General features: G+C 41.8%; 1 protein-coding gene across 2 annotated transcripts in view; it reads left to right on the top strand.

Moving 5' to 3' along the window:
- baz1a (bromodomain adjacent to zinc finger domain, 1A) overlaps positions 1-18,961 on the top strand; it is a 101,493-nt gene that overhangs the window by 26,577 nt on the left and 55,955 nt on the right. The window contains exons 13-19 of one of the 2 annotated variants that reach the window (XM_070879069.1): positions 2,914-3,009; positions 3,110-3,334; positions 3,708-3,873; positions 4,972-5,076; positions 12,671-12,804; positions 13,218-13,937; positions 18,716-18,882. In XM_070879069.1, the coding sequence (XP_070735170.1) occupies positions 2,914-3,009; positions 3,110-3,334; positions 3,708-3,873; positions 4,972-5,076; positions 12,671-12,804; positions 13,218-13,937; positions 18,716-18,882 (1,613 nt within the window). Of the gene's footprint in view, positions 1-2,913; positions 3,010-3,109; positions 3,335-3,707; positions 3,874-4,971; positions 5,077-12,670; positions 12,814-13,217; positions 13,938-18,715; positions 18,883-18,961 lie in introns of both variants that reach the window. The other variant, XM_070879068.1, reaches the window with a different exon arrangement.

Below are 18,961 nucleotides of genomic sequence, written 5' to 3'. Positions count from 1 at the left end.
TTGTGGAACCAACCAGAGAGCAGACTATTTTTGACCTGGTAATGTGTAAAGAGTCGATTAATCTCTCAATTCAGTTTGAGGGTGAGGAAATTAGGTCTCAAACTAGTGTCCTGACTTAAATGAAGGCAATTACAAAGGTATGAAGGCAGAGTTGGTTAAAGTGGACTGGGAAAATAGATTAAAGGGTAAGATGGTTTAAAAAGCAGTGGCAAGCATTTAAAGAGATATTTCATAACTCTCAGTAAAGATGTATTCCAGTGAGAAAGAAAGACTCTAAGGGAAGGATGAACCACCTATGGCTAACTAAGGAAGTAAAGGATATCAAATTGAAAACAAAGGCATACAATGTTGCGAAGAATAGTGGAAAGGCAGGGGATTGGGAATTTTTTAGAAACCAACAAAGGACGACTCAAAAAAATGATAAAGATTGCTGATGAATGTAAACAAGCAAGAAATATAAAAACACACAGTAATAGAAACATAGAAATTAGGTGCAGAAGCAGGCCATTCCAGCCCTTTGAGCCTGCATCACCATTCAATAAGATCATGGCTGATCATTCAACCTCAGTACCCCTTTCCTGCTTTCTCTCCATTCCCTTTGGCCGTAAGGGCCATATCTAACTCCCTTTTGAATATATCTAACGAACTATCTTCAACAGCTTTCTGCAGTAGAGAATTCCACTGGTTAACCACTGAGTGAAGAAGTTTCTCCTCATCTCAGTCCTAAATGGCTTACCCCTTATTCTGAGACTGTGACCCCTGTTCTGGAACTCCCCAGCAGCGGGAACATTCTTCCTGTCTCTAACCTGTCCAGTCCCGTCAGAATTTTATGTTTTCTATGAGATCCCCTCATTCATCTAAACTCCAGTGGATACAAGCCCAGTTGATCCAGTGTCTCCTCGTATGTCAGTCCTGCCATCCCGGGAAACAGTCTGGTGAACCTTCGCTGTACTCCCTCAATAGCAAGAACAACCTTCCTCAGATTAGGAGACCAAAACTGAACACACTATTCCAAGTGTGGCCTCACCAAGGCTCTGTACAACTGCAGTAAGACCTCCCTGCTCCTATATTCAAATGCTTTAGCTATGAAGGCAAACATGCCATTTGCCGCCTTCACCGCCTGCTGTACCTGCATGCCAACCTTTAATGACTGATGTACCATGACACCCAGGTCTCGTTGCACTTCCCCTTTTCTTAATCTGTCACCATTCAGATAATCTGTGTTTGTGTTTTTGCCACCAAAGTGGATAACCTCACATTTATCCACATTATACTGTAACTGCCATGCATTTGCCCACTCACCTAACCTGTCCAAGTAACCCTGCAGCCTCTTGGCATCCTCCTCACAGCTCACACTGCCACCCAGCTTAGTGTCATCTGCAAACTTGGAGATATTACATTGAATTCCTTCATCTAAATCATTGATGTATATTGTAAATAGCTGGGGTCCCAGCACTGAACCCTGCAGCACCCCACTGGTCACTGCCTGCCATCACCAGATTTACAGGTAGGTGGCGTTGGATCGGGAGCGCGGGTCGGGGGTGCGGAGGGTGGGGGAAAGGGGGTAGGTTCGGGTAGGAGGGAGGAAGGTCAAGGAGGGTGGTCGGGTTGGAGGGGGAGGGGGTTAGCGGGAGTCTGGTCGGGAGGAAGCAGGAGCTGGGCGTGGGAGGCAGCCTTATGCACGCAGCCCCAGTGAGGCCATTCGGCCAGGGCTAGGGGCTGCGTGCTTCGGGCCCATCCCACAGAGTTTTGCACTGTAGTGCACATGTGCAGAGGTCCCGACACTGTTTTCAGCGTAGGGACCTAGCTCCGTCCCCCACAGCTCATGCTGCGCCACACCCGACTCGAGGACCAGCAGGGAGCCGGAGAATTTGTTTAGGCGCACTTTGTGGCGCGAAAAACGGGCGTCCAGGTCGGGGCTGCGCCGTTCTGGGCGCAGCCCGAAACTTGGGCACATGACTTTGGGTCCTGTTGCACTTACAATTGTAGGCATAAATTGACAACCCATTGAGAATTGGTGGAAATTTGTGTGAGCTGCACTTTTGCACGAGTCAGAGCTAGGTTAATGAATGACAGAGTTTTCGTGGGATTGGCTTTAATGATCAAGGATGTTTAGGCATGGTATAAAAACAGCTGTTTGTCAATTATGCTTGAATTTCCTCTATCTTTTGCACCATTGTTTCAGCGCAAGATTCCAGGAATTTCCAGTCTATTTGTATTGGGAGCTCGGTCTTTTTGGGGCAGCTTTGTTACTATTGTTCGAAAATGCAGTTTTCACTCATTTTGTTGGTTTAATTGCTGACGCTGTTTGGAAATTTAATGGCGTATTTTGCAAAAGGAACCAAAGGAAGTTATAATTTTAAGCTTGCACTGCTGATTTAAATTTGTACCATGCTCCTAATTTGTTTTAAATTGACTTCTTTAAATCCTGTCTTCCTACCTCTCATTTTATAATTCTGCTAATCCTAATCTTGACACTTGGCAGAATCCTACAAAGGTGCATAAGCTTGAATTTCAATGTACTGTTTTTATTGGAGAGGGAGCAAGAGACTGCACAGAATTGAAAAGCAACCTGATATTTTGCATAGACATAGGTTTAATTACCAAACTGACTATTGTTGGTTCAATGGTGTAATGGTGAGCACTCTGGACTTTGAATCTAGCGATCGGAGTTCAAATCTTGTTCAGCCATGAACTCATTGAATGGCGGTGCAGGCTCGAAGGGCCGAATGGCCTACTCCTGCACCTATTTTCTATGTTTCTATGACTATATTCATATAATGTAGTTGCAAAATGCAGTGTTTTTAGTCATATTCCTCAGAAATTGTGTTCTTGAACTTGCCTTTGATTATTGTTTCTGTGCATAACCAATGGAACCTCTGACACATTTAAACATGTGAATTTTATTTACAGATTTAACAGAAGCTTTGGATGAAGATCTCGATTCTACCAAATGTGCAGTTGCTGCAGTTGCAGCTTTTGCAGCTGCATGGCCCCAGCTCTATCAAGGTGCTTTTTAATTTTCATTCCAGTTTGTATTTGCATTTTGAAAAAAGGTTTTAGTTTAAAGCCGAGTGATCACCGTTTTATTTTCTCATATTTGTTGAAGGCTGCACCTTACGTGATTTGGATCTTGACAGCTGTACGCTGTCTGAAATCCTCCGACTTCACATCCTGGCAGCAGGAGCAGATGTGACACCAGCAAATGCAAAGTATCGATACCAGCAACAAGGTGGATTTGATGCCACAGATAATGCCTGTGTTGAATTCAGGCTGAGTAATCCAGGACTTTTGAAGAAACTAACAAATACTCCAGTATATGACATGTCATCCGGTAATGAAGACATTGGACAAAAATACATTTAAACTTTTTTTTCTTTAAATCAGTATTTATTACTTTTACAGAAGTTTGGTTCATTTCTGGTTCTTAAGAACAATTGTTCAGTTTTTGCATAACAGAGCTTTTAAAGTAAAGGAATAAAAACATTTATATCAAATCAAAAGTTGCTGCTTTTGCAAAGTTTTCAACGAAACAAGTGTGCAGGGCTATGCACCTATACTTTTACATATTAGTACACCTGATCAGTTGAGCCATCAAAAAGTGAAGAATAAATTCTGTTAATAGAATGGGTCAGTAAACAGAAAACTTAAAATGCGTGTGCATGTTTAAGTGGCATGTTGTAATCACTTTCCTCTTCTTTTGTCAGCGGAGAAGCTGAAGGTACTTCATGCTCTATGTGGCCAACTGCTAACTCTGGTTTCCACAAGGGATTTCATTGAAGATAATGTGGAGATTCTGAAGCAGGCTAGGCAGGAATTTAGGGAACTGAAAGCTGAACAACACCGCAGAGGGAGGGAAGAGGCTGCAGCAAGGTATGGGCTAAATACACAAACACCTAGTACAAGTTGCGACAGACTAGATATGTTATTGCAATCAATAAATACGTTATTTAATTACGTACCACTATTGTGCATAAAAGAGCTGGTATTTACATAGTCCCTTTCATAGCCTCGGGCTGTTCCAAACCAGTTCACAGCAAATGAATTCTTTTTGGGGTCATAGTCAGTGTTATGTTGGCAACATGATTGCCAACTTGCAAATGGCAAAAGTCCCAACAAATGAGATGAATGGCCAGTTAATCAGTTTTTGGTGGTGTTGGTTGAGGGAGGAATTTTGACCAGGACAAAGAAATCGCTGCTAGTCAATGATAAATGCAACATGAACAAGCAGACTGCATCTCCAAAAATGCAGTATGCTGTTAGGCTAGATTATGAGCGTCTGCAATTGGGCTTCAACCTTACAACCTTTTAACTCTGGCACTATAAGCAAGTCAATTCTGCTATCAATTGCATCCACTGCACAGTTACATTGAAGTATGTTGTAGACCTTTCTCTGTACTGAAGCAGGCATAATTCTAAATAGGATCCTCATAGCAAATTATTGTTCTTTCTATCAAATTATCTGTAATTTTGTTCTATTAACTGCCTCCCCTCATGTCTTGTTAGTGTAGTGTATTCTTTTAGTCGAAGCTATCAATGAGTTTTTAGTTACAATTTTACACTACTAGCACAACTGGAATTTTATAAATGGACGGTTGCAAATTAATTATTTGTGATGACATTGAACTAAAGTTAAGCATTTGTTTGTCTGAGGCCATTACATAATTGGCTTCCAGTATCAAATTTGCAATTGGCTTTTGAAAATGCACACTTTCACTGGTTCAGAATGCTGCTGTCTGGATTTCTTTCCTCTTGCCACATTCTTACTGCAACTACTGGCCCTTTGCTTTTTTTTGTTTAAATCCAGTTCGAAACCTGCATTCTTTACTCATTGAAGAGCAGGAAAAATATCTTGTTTATTTTCTCTTCAATGTAGAAAAGAATATCCTTTGCCCCAAGAAAGCTCTAAATTTCAGGCTGTTTGTTTCAACACAGCCTGAGAAAGTGAAATTAAACTTGGTTATCTTACAGATATCGCAAGAAAAAAGAAGAGCGACTGAAAGAACAAGAACAAAAGATCAAGGATAGGCATGACCGGATAAAAGAGGAACAGAGAAACACAAAAAGAAATGAAATGTAAGTTTTTTTTAATGCTGTTTCATTGAAGTATTACACACATCTTATGAGGAGAAAGGGAAAGTGCATATTGAAAACCTGAGTTCTGAATAGCCGGACAAATAAAGAATTATGATCCAAGAACAGAGCTAAGTTACGCTCCAGGCTTAACGTTTGGGAGTGACTACAATCTAAAATGTGCTAGGTGGTAAACCACCGGTTCTGTTGGGACTGTGCACTGGGGCCTAAGACATACTTCTACACTGCTTTATAATTGTTAGCCAACAAATCTGCATTAAATGCTAATTGTGCATACCACTTGCATCACCCTCCACCCCCAACCAGTACTGTGCTAATGTCAAATTGTTAAAGTTATAGTACTTTGCTTGTTGAATAGTTACCAGTGTTTTCAACCTGTGCAGTTTCCCAGGATATAAAATGGCAAATTTGATAACAGGAGTGTGTTCTGCTAATCTTTTTTTTAAAAAATCTAAGAATTGCAATTTTTCAAATTTGTAAATAGACTCCTAGTCACTCAATTTATCTGTTGTAGTATTCAACAACCTGCAGGAACCCATCTCAAAGTGCTAATGTTGGGGGGGTGGGGGACAACGAGCAAGGTGGAAAACCACATCCGAGCAATGTCCTTTTAAAACGGAGAGGGGTGTTAAGGTGAAGGGAAATAGGCGGAGAGTTGGAGCGAATAAGTGTCGTGGTTCAATGAAGGAGCAGGGGACAAGCAGTTACCCCACTGTTAAAGAAGCAGGGGTTACATAGTGGGATGGGAGGCAAACAGGTTGGGGAAGTGAGGGTGGATATTATTATCTTGGACACCCCATAAGTTTTAGACTCTGCTACTCTGGCTGTTCCAATAATTTTTCAACGAGTCAGGAAATGCTTCCTACTGTTTAATTATTTCTCACCCATGTATTTTAAATCTCTTTCTTGTCCTATTTACTGTGAATTTACCCTGTCTAAACCATTTTAATATTTTGTGTGTATCAGTGAAATCAAGTCTGTTGTTCTCTTCCTCCTCTACCCTCCGAACTGCCTCCTTTCAAAATAGGAGGGGAAAATTTCCATCTTGTATCTTGCTTTATCACATCTCCGTACACTTCAAGTACAATGAATTACTTTGAAGTGTATTTATATAAGCAAATGCAGCAGCTATTTTGTGCACAACAAGATCCCACAATATTTCACTGCAGTTTTGTTCCTCTTAAAATTCTAGCTTTTCCTCTAGCTATTCATTTGCTATTATGATCTTGGAAAAATGTTTATCTGCATTCCTGGACCCTGTTTTTTTTTTTTGGCACTTTTCTTCAATTTGTTTAGGCAACTTTCTTGTTTTTAAACTGTTCTTCAGCTATCTCTGGGATTGCCTATTTAGTGTACATGTTTCTTGACCATATATTAATCATGCATGTTTAACATACATTTTGAAGAGTTCTGTCCTTCAGTAATACAATACTTCCTTCAGTTCTGGGGAAGTTTATCTTTCCAAAATACATTTTTGTCTTACTCAGCTGCTGCTGATTGTTACTGATCACTAATTTTAAGCAGTTTTACTACTTCTATACTATTAAACTGTCCTGATTACTTGTTACCTGGCTTGGATGTTAAATATCCCTAGTGGGTTCTTCAACATATTGGGACAAAAACTAATCTTTGCAGTTATTTAAATTTGTTTGGTCCTGGTCACGTTCCTGTATTTTTTCAGCCTGACCGGTTGAAATTTTAATCTGTGAAGCTTTGGACAGCGACAGCTTCTCTGGATGGTCAGACAAAGAAGAGAATCACCACTTAAAACAATTTAATAACTAAATTAAAATCGATGTCGTCATTTATTGTTCCACTGTTTTAATAAACTTGTTTGGCATTTGAAGTGTAAATCCCAGTCTCTTGTGTTCGTTTACCTCTCCAGTCTAGGAGGATCACATGAGGTCTTGTGTTCAAATCGGTAAAAGAAAATTATATGAAGGATTTTCTATTTGATGCTTGTGCGCACTATTAGCTCGCCTAGATATAAGAACATAAGAAATAGGAACAGGAGTAGGCCATACGGCCCCTTGAGCCGCCATTCAATAAGATCATGGCTGATCTGATCATGGACTCAGTTCCACTTCCCTGCCCGCTCCCCATAACCCCTTATCCCTTTATCGTTGAAGAAACTGTCTATTTCTAAAATGTATTGAATGTCCCAGCTTCCACAGCTCTGAGGCAGCGAATTTCACAGATTTACAATCCTCAAAGAAATTTCTCCTCATCTCTGTTTTAAATGGGTGGCCTCTTATTCTAAGATTATGCCCTCTAGTTCTTGTCTCTCCCATCAGTGGAAACATCCTATCTGCATCCACCTTGTCGAGCCCCCCCCCCCCCCCCCTCATAATCTTGTACGTTTTGATAAGATCACCTCTCATTCTTCTGAATTCCAATTAGTAGAGGCACAACCTTCCCAACCTTTCCTCATAAGTCAACCCCCTCATCTCTGGAATCAACCTAGTGAACCTTTCCTGAACTGCCTCCAAAGCAAGTATATCCTTTTGTAAATATGGAAACCAAAACTCCATGCAGTATTCCAGGTATGGCATCGCCAATACCCTATATAGCTGTAGCAAGACTTCCCTGCTTTTATACTCTATCCCCTTTGCAGTAAAGGCCAAGGTTTCATTGGCTTTCCTGATCACTTACTGTACCTGCATACTATCCTTTTGTGTTTCATGTACAAGTACTCCTGGGTCCCACTGTACTGCAGCACTTTGCAATCTTTCTCCATTTAAATAATAACTTGCTCTTGATTTTTTTTCTGCCAAAGTGCATGACCTCTCACTTTCCAACATTATACTCCATCTGCCAAATTTTTGCCCACTCACTTAGCTTGTCTAATGTCCTTTGCAGATTTTTTTTGTCCTCCTCACACATTGCTTTTCCTCCCATCTTTATCGTCAGCAAACTTGGCTACATTACACTCAGTCCCTTCTTCCAGTCGTTAATATAGATTGTAAATAGTTGGGGTCCCAGCACTGATCCCTGTGGCACCCCACTCGTTACTGATTGCCAACCAGAGAATGAACCATTTATCCCGACTTTCTTCTGTTAGTTAGCCAATCTTCTATCCATACTAATGTATAAACCCCAACCCTGTGAACTTTTATCTTGTGCAGTAACCTTTTTATGTGGCACCTTGTCTAATGCCTTCTGAAAGTCCAAATACATCACATCCACTGGTTCCTCTTTATCCACCCCGTTCGTTATATCCTCAAAGAACTCCAGCAAATTTGTCAAACATGACTTCCCCTTCATAAATCCATGCTAACTCTGCCTGACCGAATTTTGCTTTTACAAATATTCTGTTACTGCTTCTTTAATAATGGACTCCAACATTTTCCCAACCACAGATGTTAGGCTTACTGGTCTATAGTTTCCTGCTTTTTGTCTGCCTCCCTTTTTACACAGGGACATTACATTTGCAGTTTTCAAATCTATTGGGACCTCCCCAGGCAACTTTGGAACTTGAGGGACAAAAACTTACCTTGGGAGTGTTCTGACATGCTGAAAAATATCTAAAGCAAAAAAGAATAAAACCCCAAAAGCATAGATTGTTACATGCCCTCCTTATTTTGTGGTAGATCCCTATTACCTCCTGCCCTCATCCTGTTTGGTAATTCATTCCATCCTCCCGAGATATAAATTCAGCTTCCTGAATTTCAAATTTTTTCTGACATTAAATAGCCGTCGTCCTCTTCTGTCTTTCATGGATGTCTGGTACCCTTCATAACCCCATTTTAAATTAATCCTTGTTTTCTCAGGTGAGCCACATTTCTGGTGATCTTATCAATTATATGCCTCTAACTCCAACATCCTATTCTGATTATAATTTTGGTTAGTTAATTAAAATTTAACACAGCCAAGAGATAATGCTAAACTTAACTAAGAATTTTCATGACTTAGTTAGAATATTGTTTCCAGTTTAGAGTGCCCTTCTTTAAGACATGGAGAGGCTGAAAAAGCAACTCTGATGATACCAGGGATGAGGAATTTTAGTTATGGAGAGTAGAGAAACTGGGGTTCCATTCAAAACTAGCTGATTAACACGAGATTCTGCTGGAACTGTTCATAATTATCAAGGATTTTGATTAAGATAAATAAGGAAGAACTGTTTCCACTGGTCATGAATCTGTAATTTAGAGGACATAATTTAAGATTAATCCCCAAAAGAATGATGGGAAAGGTTAGAATTTTTAATAGAAAAAGACAGCTGTTAGGGCACTGGCCAGCCAGAAACAAGTGGAAGCAGAGTCAGTCGAGGTGAATAAATAGTGAAAAATTTAAAAAAAATCATAGGTTATGGAGGAAAATAGGATAATTTTGCATTATGTCGCACCTGTCATGACCTTTGTCCCAAAATGTTTGACAGTCAAATTAATGAATGACCTCTGTTTATCCAATTTCCTTTTGAAGTTTATTATTGAATCTGCTTCCACCACCCCTTCATTCTGGATCATCAGGGCTCGCTGCGTTTTATAAAAAAAAAATGTAAAAACTGTCCGTGTTGCCTCTGCTTCTTTTGGCAATTGCCTTAAATCTGTGTCTTCTGGCACTGGAAACTGTTTCTCCTTATTTACTCAAATCTTTTAGCATTCTCTGCTCTGAGGAGAACAGCCCCAGTTTCTCTAATTTTCACATAACTGAAGTCTTTCATCAATGGTGCCAATCTAGTAAATTTCCTGCACTATCTCTAAAGTTTGGTACCCAGAATTGGACTTAAATACTCCAGTTGGGGAGTAACCAGTGTTTTATAAAGGTTTAGCATAACCACTTCTCTTGTGCTCTGTGCCTCTATTAATAGTCAAGGATCTAGTATACTTTTTTTTAACAGCCGTCGCAACTTGTCCTATACCTTCATAGACTTGTGTACATACACCCTCAGGGTTCTCTGTTCATGCACCTCCTTTAAAATGTTGCCATTGATTTTATATTGCCTCTCATTCTTCCTATCACACTTCACACTTCTGCATTAAATTTCATCTGCCATGTGTCTGCCCAATTTTATCAGTCTGTGTCCTCCTGAAGTCTGTTGCTATCCTACTCATTGTTTACTACATTTGAGTTTTGCGTCATCTGCAAACTTTGAAATTATGTCCTATGTACAAAAGTCCTGGTTATTAATATATATCAAAAGTAGCAGTAGTCCCAACACTGACTCCTGGGGGACACTACTGCACACTCCGGGTTGGAAAAACAACCATCTGTTCTCTGGCCCTTAGGCAATTTTGTATCTACGCGGCCACTACCTGTTTAATCCCACGGGTTTCAATTTTGCTATGTGGTACTTTGTCAAATGCCTTTTTCTATCCTTTTTAGGTGTATGACTTCACATTTGCCTAAATTGAAATCCATTTGCCACACTTGCCCATTCAGCTATCGATATCTTTGTAATTTTATGCTTTCATCTACACTACCACCTATATTTGTGTCAGTCAAATTTGGATATGTGGCTTTTTAGTCGTTAATAAATAGTGAATAGTTGAGGTCTCAACACAGATCCCTGCGGGACACCACTAGTCGCATCCTGCCAATTAGAGTACCTGCCCATTATCCCTACTCTTGTCTCCTGCTGCTCAGCCAATTTCTGAACCAGATCAATAATTCAATTCCATGGGTAGTAACCTTGGTTAACAGTCTCTTATGAAGGACTTTATCAAATGCCTTCTGGAAGTCTGTAGAAATAACATCCATAGACATTCCCCTGTTTACTACTTAAGTCACCCCTTTGAATTTTTTTTTTTAAATCATGTTTGTCAGGCATGACCTTATACAAATCCATGCTGGCTCTCTGATCAGCTGAAAATGTTCATGGTGTTCAGCCTTAATTTTAAGCTCTAGTAATTTCCCAACAACCGATGTTATGCTAACTGGTCTATAATTACCTGGTTTCCCCCTCGCACCTTTCTTAAATAGCAGAGTGACATACAATTTTCCAATCTAAAGGAACGGTTCCTGAATTGAGACTTTGGTAGGTTATAGTAAGGGTATCTGCAATGTTCTCACCAACTTCCTTTCAAACTCTGGGATGGAAACCACCTGGTCCTGGGGATTTGATACTATATTTTTAAAACATTTTTTTCATTACTGTTATTTGCTTTAATTTTGTTGTCCCTGTTCCTGATTCAACCTTAGTTTCCTTGGGATTTCCAGCACACTATCCTCTTCCTCTTTACTGTAAATACTGATGCAAAGTAATTATTTAACATGTCTCCCATTTCCTTATTATCATTGACTATCATCATTATCAGTTTTCAAGGGGCCAACATTGCTCCTGACTACCCTCTTTTTTTTTCCTAATATAATTGTAAAACAAAATTGTTGATTTTGATATCCTTTGCAAGTTTCTTTTCATACTCCTTTTGTGTAACTCTTACTACCCATTGCTGCTGTTTGAATTTTTCTCACTCGCCAGGATCTGTGCTTATTTTTGTCTGGCTTTTCTTTGTTTAATGCTGTCTCTTTCTTCTTTAGTCGTCCATGGCTGTTTTTTTTGGCAAGAAGAGATCTTGCCCCTTGGGTATAAACTGGTTCTGTGTATCAAATTCTTTTTTGAACACCTCCCACTGATCTGATCTGTTGGTTTATCCATTAACAGATTTGTCCAGTTTACTGTGGACAATCTGTCTCATCGGATTGAAGTCGGCCTTACCTAAATCTAGAATCTTAGTAGCTGTTTCACGTTTCACCTTTTCAAACCCTATGTTGAACTTGATCATGTTATGATTGCTATTAGATAAATGTCTATGCACTGTTCGACTGTTAACTAAATCTGGCTTATGACTCATTACTAAATCTAATATGGCATCCCCTATATTCTCTATCTGAATGTACTTTTTATATAATGTCCATTCTCGCCTGTTGACCACCCTCTTGGGTCTATTTACCCTCAATCTCTAGTTTAAAATATCCATAATTTGTGTTTTTTGTTTGCAGCTCGTGTCTCCTCGTGTTCTGTTTGTGGTACATAATAGAAACGTTGTCTTTTTTCTTGTCTTATTTTTGAGTGACCAATAACTTATCTTGATCTAAAACATTAAAGTATCTTGAACCATTGTTGTAGTGAATATTTTAATTTAGTTATTTGTTGTAGAACCTGCTAATTATGTACTACTTTAGGCAGCTTGTTTCTTTATCTACCGCCACACCAGAAATTAGCATGGAGCCGACAACAGGATTGTGTATGATGGTCTTGATCAAGGCTATTTTATGGTATAGAGTTCAATCTCTGACCACTGATCTCAGCTCAAGTAATGGTTAGGGAGGGAAAATCATGACTTCCTAATTACTATCTAGTGATTCCTGTTGGAAGTGCACTTGTGGAGACACTGAACGAGAACAGGATTGAACTCCACTATGAACCCCCACCCTTTTCTGAGGCAGAATAGCTTGCCATAGTTGTAATGATCGACATGACGAATGTTAACTTGGGTTGAGGCAATGGAAGGTTGCTGGTACTGTGGTATTGTTCTCCAGGAGTAGAGGAACATTTTTTTGCAGGGGGAGGGGGGCAGGGAATTGAGGACATGTTTTTGCTTTCTCGTCGTAAATATACATTTTTCTTTTGAAGTGAAGAGGACATGACTCGGGACACGACTCAGGAAGAACTCGACACCAGCACAGAGAGCCAGGAATCTGCACACAAGGATAAAGGCCATGATACAGCCACAGAAGATGAGGAAGAATTGGGACCAAGTAAAAAGGGTCAGAAAGGTTGAGCTTAAAATTGGTATTTCCTCTGTTGATGATTTCCCCTCCCCCCCCCCCCCAACCACGATAGTCCCCGGGAAAAATGCATACATTTAAGTTTCAAAAATAATAATTCCATTTTAAAAATTAAATTTGGTTTATTACATAACTATATTCTCCTAATTGGTAAACCTGCTTTTTGTACTTCCTGATGGAATTGGAAAGGGAAATAGAAAAAAAATATAAGGAAAAGGCAGCTATATGATTAGGATAGATATCTAATTAAAGTGATGGCATGAGCATGAACATTGTGCCAAATGGGCCACCACCTGTGCTGTAATATTCTGATCAATATGCTATGATACTGTCTTTTGATACTTATTAGGGTTGTTTTGTTGTTTTGTGTGTGTGTGTATATATATATATAGGGAAGAAAAATCAAATTGTGTTTAAAAGTGCTCAGAATCATGAGGAAACTGAAGAAGCTGTGGCAGAAAAGAAAGAAATCTTAACTCCAGAGGAAGAGGAAGCTTTGAAACGTGAGCAGCAAAATAAGGAAAAAGAACTTGGAGGGAAAATTCAAAATGCTACATCCTGCACCAATATTCTCCCTTTGGGGCGTGACCGTCTGTACCGTAGGTATTGGGCATTAAATTCTCTGCCAGGCTTGTTTGTGGAAGAAGACTATGAAGGTTTGATGGAGGACATGTTAGAGCCTTGTCTTGTCAAAAGTATAGGTGAGAACTTGGAGTCTCAGGGAAATAAAAAACTTTATGATAAAGCACAAGGTAATGAATCCTCAGGGAATGGAGCTTCAGGGAAGATGGACCAAAAGCAGCATGAGCCACATAGCAAAAATATTTCTCAGGACCAGAACTCTTCGGTTTCTCCTTTGCAATCTTCACAGCCATCTACCTCAAACCAGGACCAAATTCTTGACACCAGCTCTACAGCAAAGTTGCACAGGCCAGTAAACAAGCCGAATCGATGGAGTTTTTATTCATCACCAAAACAATTAGATCAACTGATTGAAGCACTTAACTCTAGGGGAAACCGAGAGAACGCCTTGAAAGAAACTCTTCTCCAAGAGAAAAGCCGACTAACTGAGTTCCTATCTAATTTTCCGGTGGAGAGATTCAACATTCCAGGTACGGTTTTTACGAGTTACTTTGCCTCAATATGTTCTTACACCTGAGCATCTGAAAGCTATTAATATTTGATTTGGCATTGGAAGCTGATACTTTTGGGATAGATGGGGATTAATTGCAATACCCTAGTACTGTATTAGCATTTTTGGATAAAATGTTGTTTTGATTAGTGGAATATTAAAATTCTATTGTGATTGCAGCAGGTCAGTTGCCCACAGAAGAATTAAGTTTTCATGGAATGGGCAGCCCCATAGTGATTTAATTTTAGTTTTGTATTGACTTTGTTTATATGTATGATAGGATATTCATATACAGTGAAACATGAATTTATAAAATGGTTGTCATTAATACTCTTATGAATGACTCCACGAGGTCTAATATTGTATTTGAGCTGTTGTGACCGTAGTCCCATTTACTGTAACTTCAGAGTGAGGCACAAGCATGGTGGACAGCCTTTTATACTGGGCCCTGCACACCTATGCAGGTGACCCTCAGGTTTCCCGACTCCACGAGGTCTAATATTGTATTTGAGCTGTTGTGACCGTAGTCCCATTTACTGTAACTTCAGAGTGAGGCACAAGCATGGTGGACAGCCTTTTATACTGGGCCCTGCACACCTATGCAGGTGACCCTCAGGTTTCCCAACGCAGTGCCCTCTGGTGGCACACCTTATGTGACTATACAGTTAGTATACATGGTCTACATACATGACATCACTCCCCCCCCGCCCCCCCCCCCCCCCAAGTCTTTAATGCAAATTGACTTGTACATTGACGGTGACCTGGGCTTTGCTCTTTCTGGTTGACCATTGGAGGGTCGCTTCTAGCTTGGGTGGGTTGGTAGTGAGATTTGTTGCCAGTGGTATATTCAAGAGGGAGTTAGATATGGCCCTTACGGCTAAAGGGATCAAGGGGTATGGAGAGAAAACAGAAAAGGGGTACTGAAGGAATGATCAGCTATGATCTTATTGAATGGTGGTGCAGGCTTGAAGGGCCGAATGGCCTACTCCTGCCTATTTTCTATGCTTCTGTTTCTGGTTGTTAATCCATGACTACTCCATTCTTTTTGCCCCCCCCCCCACCCCACACAGTGATCATGTTAATGGCCCGTTACATGCAAGTTGCATTCAAGTTCATCACATGGGTTTTACATTTACATCTTGGTACATTTGTTGGGTGGGTTACAGTTGTGTTTCTTTTTGTGTGGTACATTTACATGATCAGTACAGGTACACAAGGATAATCTAGTTCCAACATGGCCGGATGAGATCTGGGTCATCCGGTGGCGGCGCAGTGCCCCTTGCTACTGGGTCTGTGGGCGAGGTGAGCTAATTTCCTCGAGTTGCCGGAGCTCGGCTCTTGCTGTTACGCCTAGTGTCGGGCAGGCCCAAAGACAGTTGGTGTGTGTGTGTGACCCCCCCCCTGTTCTTTTCGTTTGCACAGTGTCGCTGCTGCTCCCTGGGAAGCGGTCTGAGTTCGTAAGCATTTTGTCTAAGCGAAGGTGGGGCTGCCTCGTCTTGTCTAGCAGTTCGCAGGGGACTGCTGACTCGCTTTCCTTGAGGGCAACGTTGTGAGCACTCTCTAGTTTGGGATCCTGGCGGGTCCAGGTCCCGTTTGGAGGAGCCGTTGCGGGTGACCCTTTGCTCTTGGGTATTGCCTTGGTGGCGAGTGGGTTTGTGGGCTGCGCCTTTTCCACCTGGGTGGTGGGCGACGGTAGCTGACTGCGAGCATGGGCGCAGCTTACTGTTTCTGGCCCATGACGGTTCATGCCATCGGGTGCCTGCAGTGCTAAACCAATCTGAGGCAGAGTATTGCTACCGGTGCCGCTGCTCTCCAGGGATCGTTTACTCTGCAGCTTGTCTACTTCTGTCAACTGTGGGGATACTTTGATACATCGTTCTGGTCGGGGGCGCAGGCTACAACATTGGGTAGCCCGCTGGACCTGTATACGACCGTTAGGGCCTGCAATCTTGGCTGATTGCAGTTTGCACCCGACACCGCTCAACAACATTTTGCTCGTTACATCTGGACTTTTACATTGGTTGCCAATTTCAAGCAGTTCATTCAAAAATGGAGGGTTGCTGGCCTCCTTTAAAATGGCCTTACTACTTTTGCCCCAATCGTCTTTGCGTGGAACCACGTGTCGTTGCACCATTAGCGCTGCACCTCGTGGTTTGGACGCCATCTTTTTCCTGTCCATGATGTCGACTGCTGCGATCTTCTTTCCCAGGGATTCTGCCACTGAAGCTGGGAAGGTGCCCTTGGATCCAATCTTCCGCAGGGAGTCCTGCCACTGAAAGCGGGAAGGTGCGTTCAGGTCGTCTCGGCCAGATCATCGCCATGCAGTCGTGATGAGCGGTCTGTGCCTAGGGGGCTGCGCGGATCTGCTCTCTGGTGCCTGATCCAACCGAAGTGCGTGGGGGGGGGCTTGCTCTGTTTCTGGGCATGGGGGACGTCCCAGTTCCAATGAATCACCCCATCCATCTTCCAAGTAACGTTGGTCCATCACCTGAAACAGTCCACAATGGTCAATTGTGCACTGCGCCATCATGGCATACACTTACATCCGCGCTGCCAACAGCTGATATCGGTTCCTTGGTGTAGGTGCGCAGCTTTGCCTGAACCGGGACCAACTTGTCGTTCAGCTTGATTGTTCCATCGCCTCTCCAAGGCTTCCTGGCTCATTACTGACTGACTCGCCCCCGTGTCCACTTCCATGAAAACTGGAACGCCATTTATCTTGACTTCCATTATCACTGGAGGACAATCTGTGGTGCAGGTATATATTCCATACACTTCGTCCAGGGAGTGAGCTGCTTCTCTAGCCATCTCCTCGTAATCCACGCTGGGTTCACAGCCATCTGCTGACTCCTCTTCCACGTGGTGTCGCAGCTCTTTTGCACATTCGCTGGAGGTGGCCCTTTGTGCTGCAGCCTTTGCACCCATAGTCTCTGAACTGACACTGATGAGCTCTGTGATTACCTCCGCAACGCCAGCATTGTGCTGATCGACTTAGGTTTGCACCCCTCGGCGGACTTTTGAGCTAAAGGACGAGGAGGGGGTCCTGTATGCTCTGCCCTGGGCAGATTCACGTTCAACAGTTCTGCCTGTGAAAGCCGCCATTCTGTTTACAGTACTTGCTGGGTTTGAGTCCTGAGAGTGAGTCATCATCTGCTTGGAGCTGCAGCTTGAGGTCATCTACGCCTGGCTGATGCTGATGGCCTTCTGCAGAGTGACGGTGGTTTCGGCAGACAGTAGCCTATGACCGATGCCAATTACGAAGACATCCTGCAATGCATCGGCGAGGGATGCACTGAATTCACACGGTCCTGCCAGCCTCCTGAGGTTGGCAGCGTACTTCGCGATTTCCTGGCCTTTGGGGCGGCAATGTGTATAAAATCGATGCCTGGCTATGAGGATGCTCTCCTTCGGTTTGAGTTCCCAAATGAGCACTTTGAGCTCCTTATATGACTTGGTCGTTGTTTTCTCTGGTGCAAGCTAGTCCCTGACGAGGCCGTAGACCGCAGGCCTACAACTGGTCAACAGGATAGCTCTGTGCTTATCTGCCAAGGTGGCCAGATCATCGCCTACCAGGTCGTTTCCTACGAAATATTGGTCGAGCTGCTCCGTAAAGGCTTCCCAATCTTCACCCTCTGAACTTTTCTCATGCACCAATATTAAGTCATTTTTGCATGAAAATTCGTAATCTCGTTGTCAGTTGTTATGTCTTTAATACTCTTATGAATGACTCACGAGGTCTAGTATTGTACTTGAGCTGTTGTGACCTTAGTCCCATTTATTGTAACTCCAGAGTGAGGCACAAGCATGTTGGGTAACCTTTTATACTGGGCCTTGCACACCTACACCTATGCAGGTGACGCTCAGGTCTCCCACCACAGTGCCCTCTGGTGACGCACCTTATGTGACTGTAGTTCGTATACATGATCCACATACATGACAATCTATCTACAGAAGATGTGCAGCTTTCAATAACAGTTTGACACTTAATACTGAAAACAGATATGTAAGGATATATCCATTTATTTTTGTAATTGACCATTTTATTTTTAACTTGATATTTAATACCATCAAAATAATTCTCAGTTTAAAAATCCCATTCAGTGTTTTACATGGTAATGTGTTAATCGCACAATAAATGAACAGCTTGTGTCGGATTGGATTCTCATGAACTAATAGTACCATAGGTGCTCGACTAGTGACTGATTACAACTAACGTGCATTTGTTTCATTACTGGAGTGCTGTCAGCTGTCTTGTGTAGAATCATATCCAAGTAATTGAAATAAACACATGCTCTACCAAGTTTGTTAACTGGCTTAATGACCAGTTGACAACTATTTTATACTTTTATTCTGATTAATCTTGGACTGTTTGCAGATGTAGAGCGACAAGAAATAATTTTAAAAAGCAAAACACCGGATACTGGAAATCTGAAATAAAAACAGAAAATGCTGCAAATACTCAGCAGGTCAGGTGGCATCTGTGGAGAGATAAACAGCTAACGTTTCAAGTCAATGACCTTTCATCAGAAATAATTGAAGTTGTTTAAAGCGTGAAAATAAGGCAGATAATTGGTATCTTTGTATTATACTGTGGTTGATGGATGGGCCCCTCACTTCTGTTCAAAAGGCAATATTGGCAGAGGCCGAGTGCAAGTGAGGCATTGGATGGGGTGAGGGAGGTGGCAGGGGGGTGGAAATGGCTTGAAAAATGCTGAGGGAGAATACAAATCAAGCCAGTACAATATTGCTGATTTCCAGATCAAGCTCCAGTGGAGAGCAAGCCAGCTCGAAGTATGTTAAAAGGTGCTTACGGCACACATGACACTTCCCTATTATCTGCTGAGAAGCAGCTTGAATTGCGATTGAAGGATCTACTGCTCGACATTGAAGATCGAACCTGGCAAGGAACTCTGGGAGGAATAAAAGTATGTATTACATTATGCAAATACAAATATCTGTCACAGGGTTTGAAATGTCATATATCTATAATCTCAATGTAGAGCC

The sequence above is a fragment of the Pristiophorus japonicus genome, chromosome 4 (assembly GCF_044704955.1).
Source record: "Pristiophorus japonicus isolate sPriJap1 chromosome 4, sPriJap1.hap1, whole genome shotgun sequence".
Lineage (NCBI taxonomy): Eukaryota > Metazoa > Chordata > Chondrichthyes > Pristiophoridae > Pristiophorus > Pristiophorus japonicus.
This window is presented reverse-complemented; position numbering and strand designations above follow the sequence as displayed.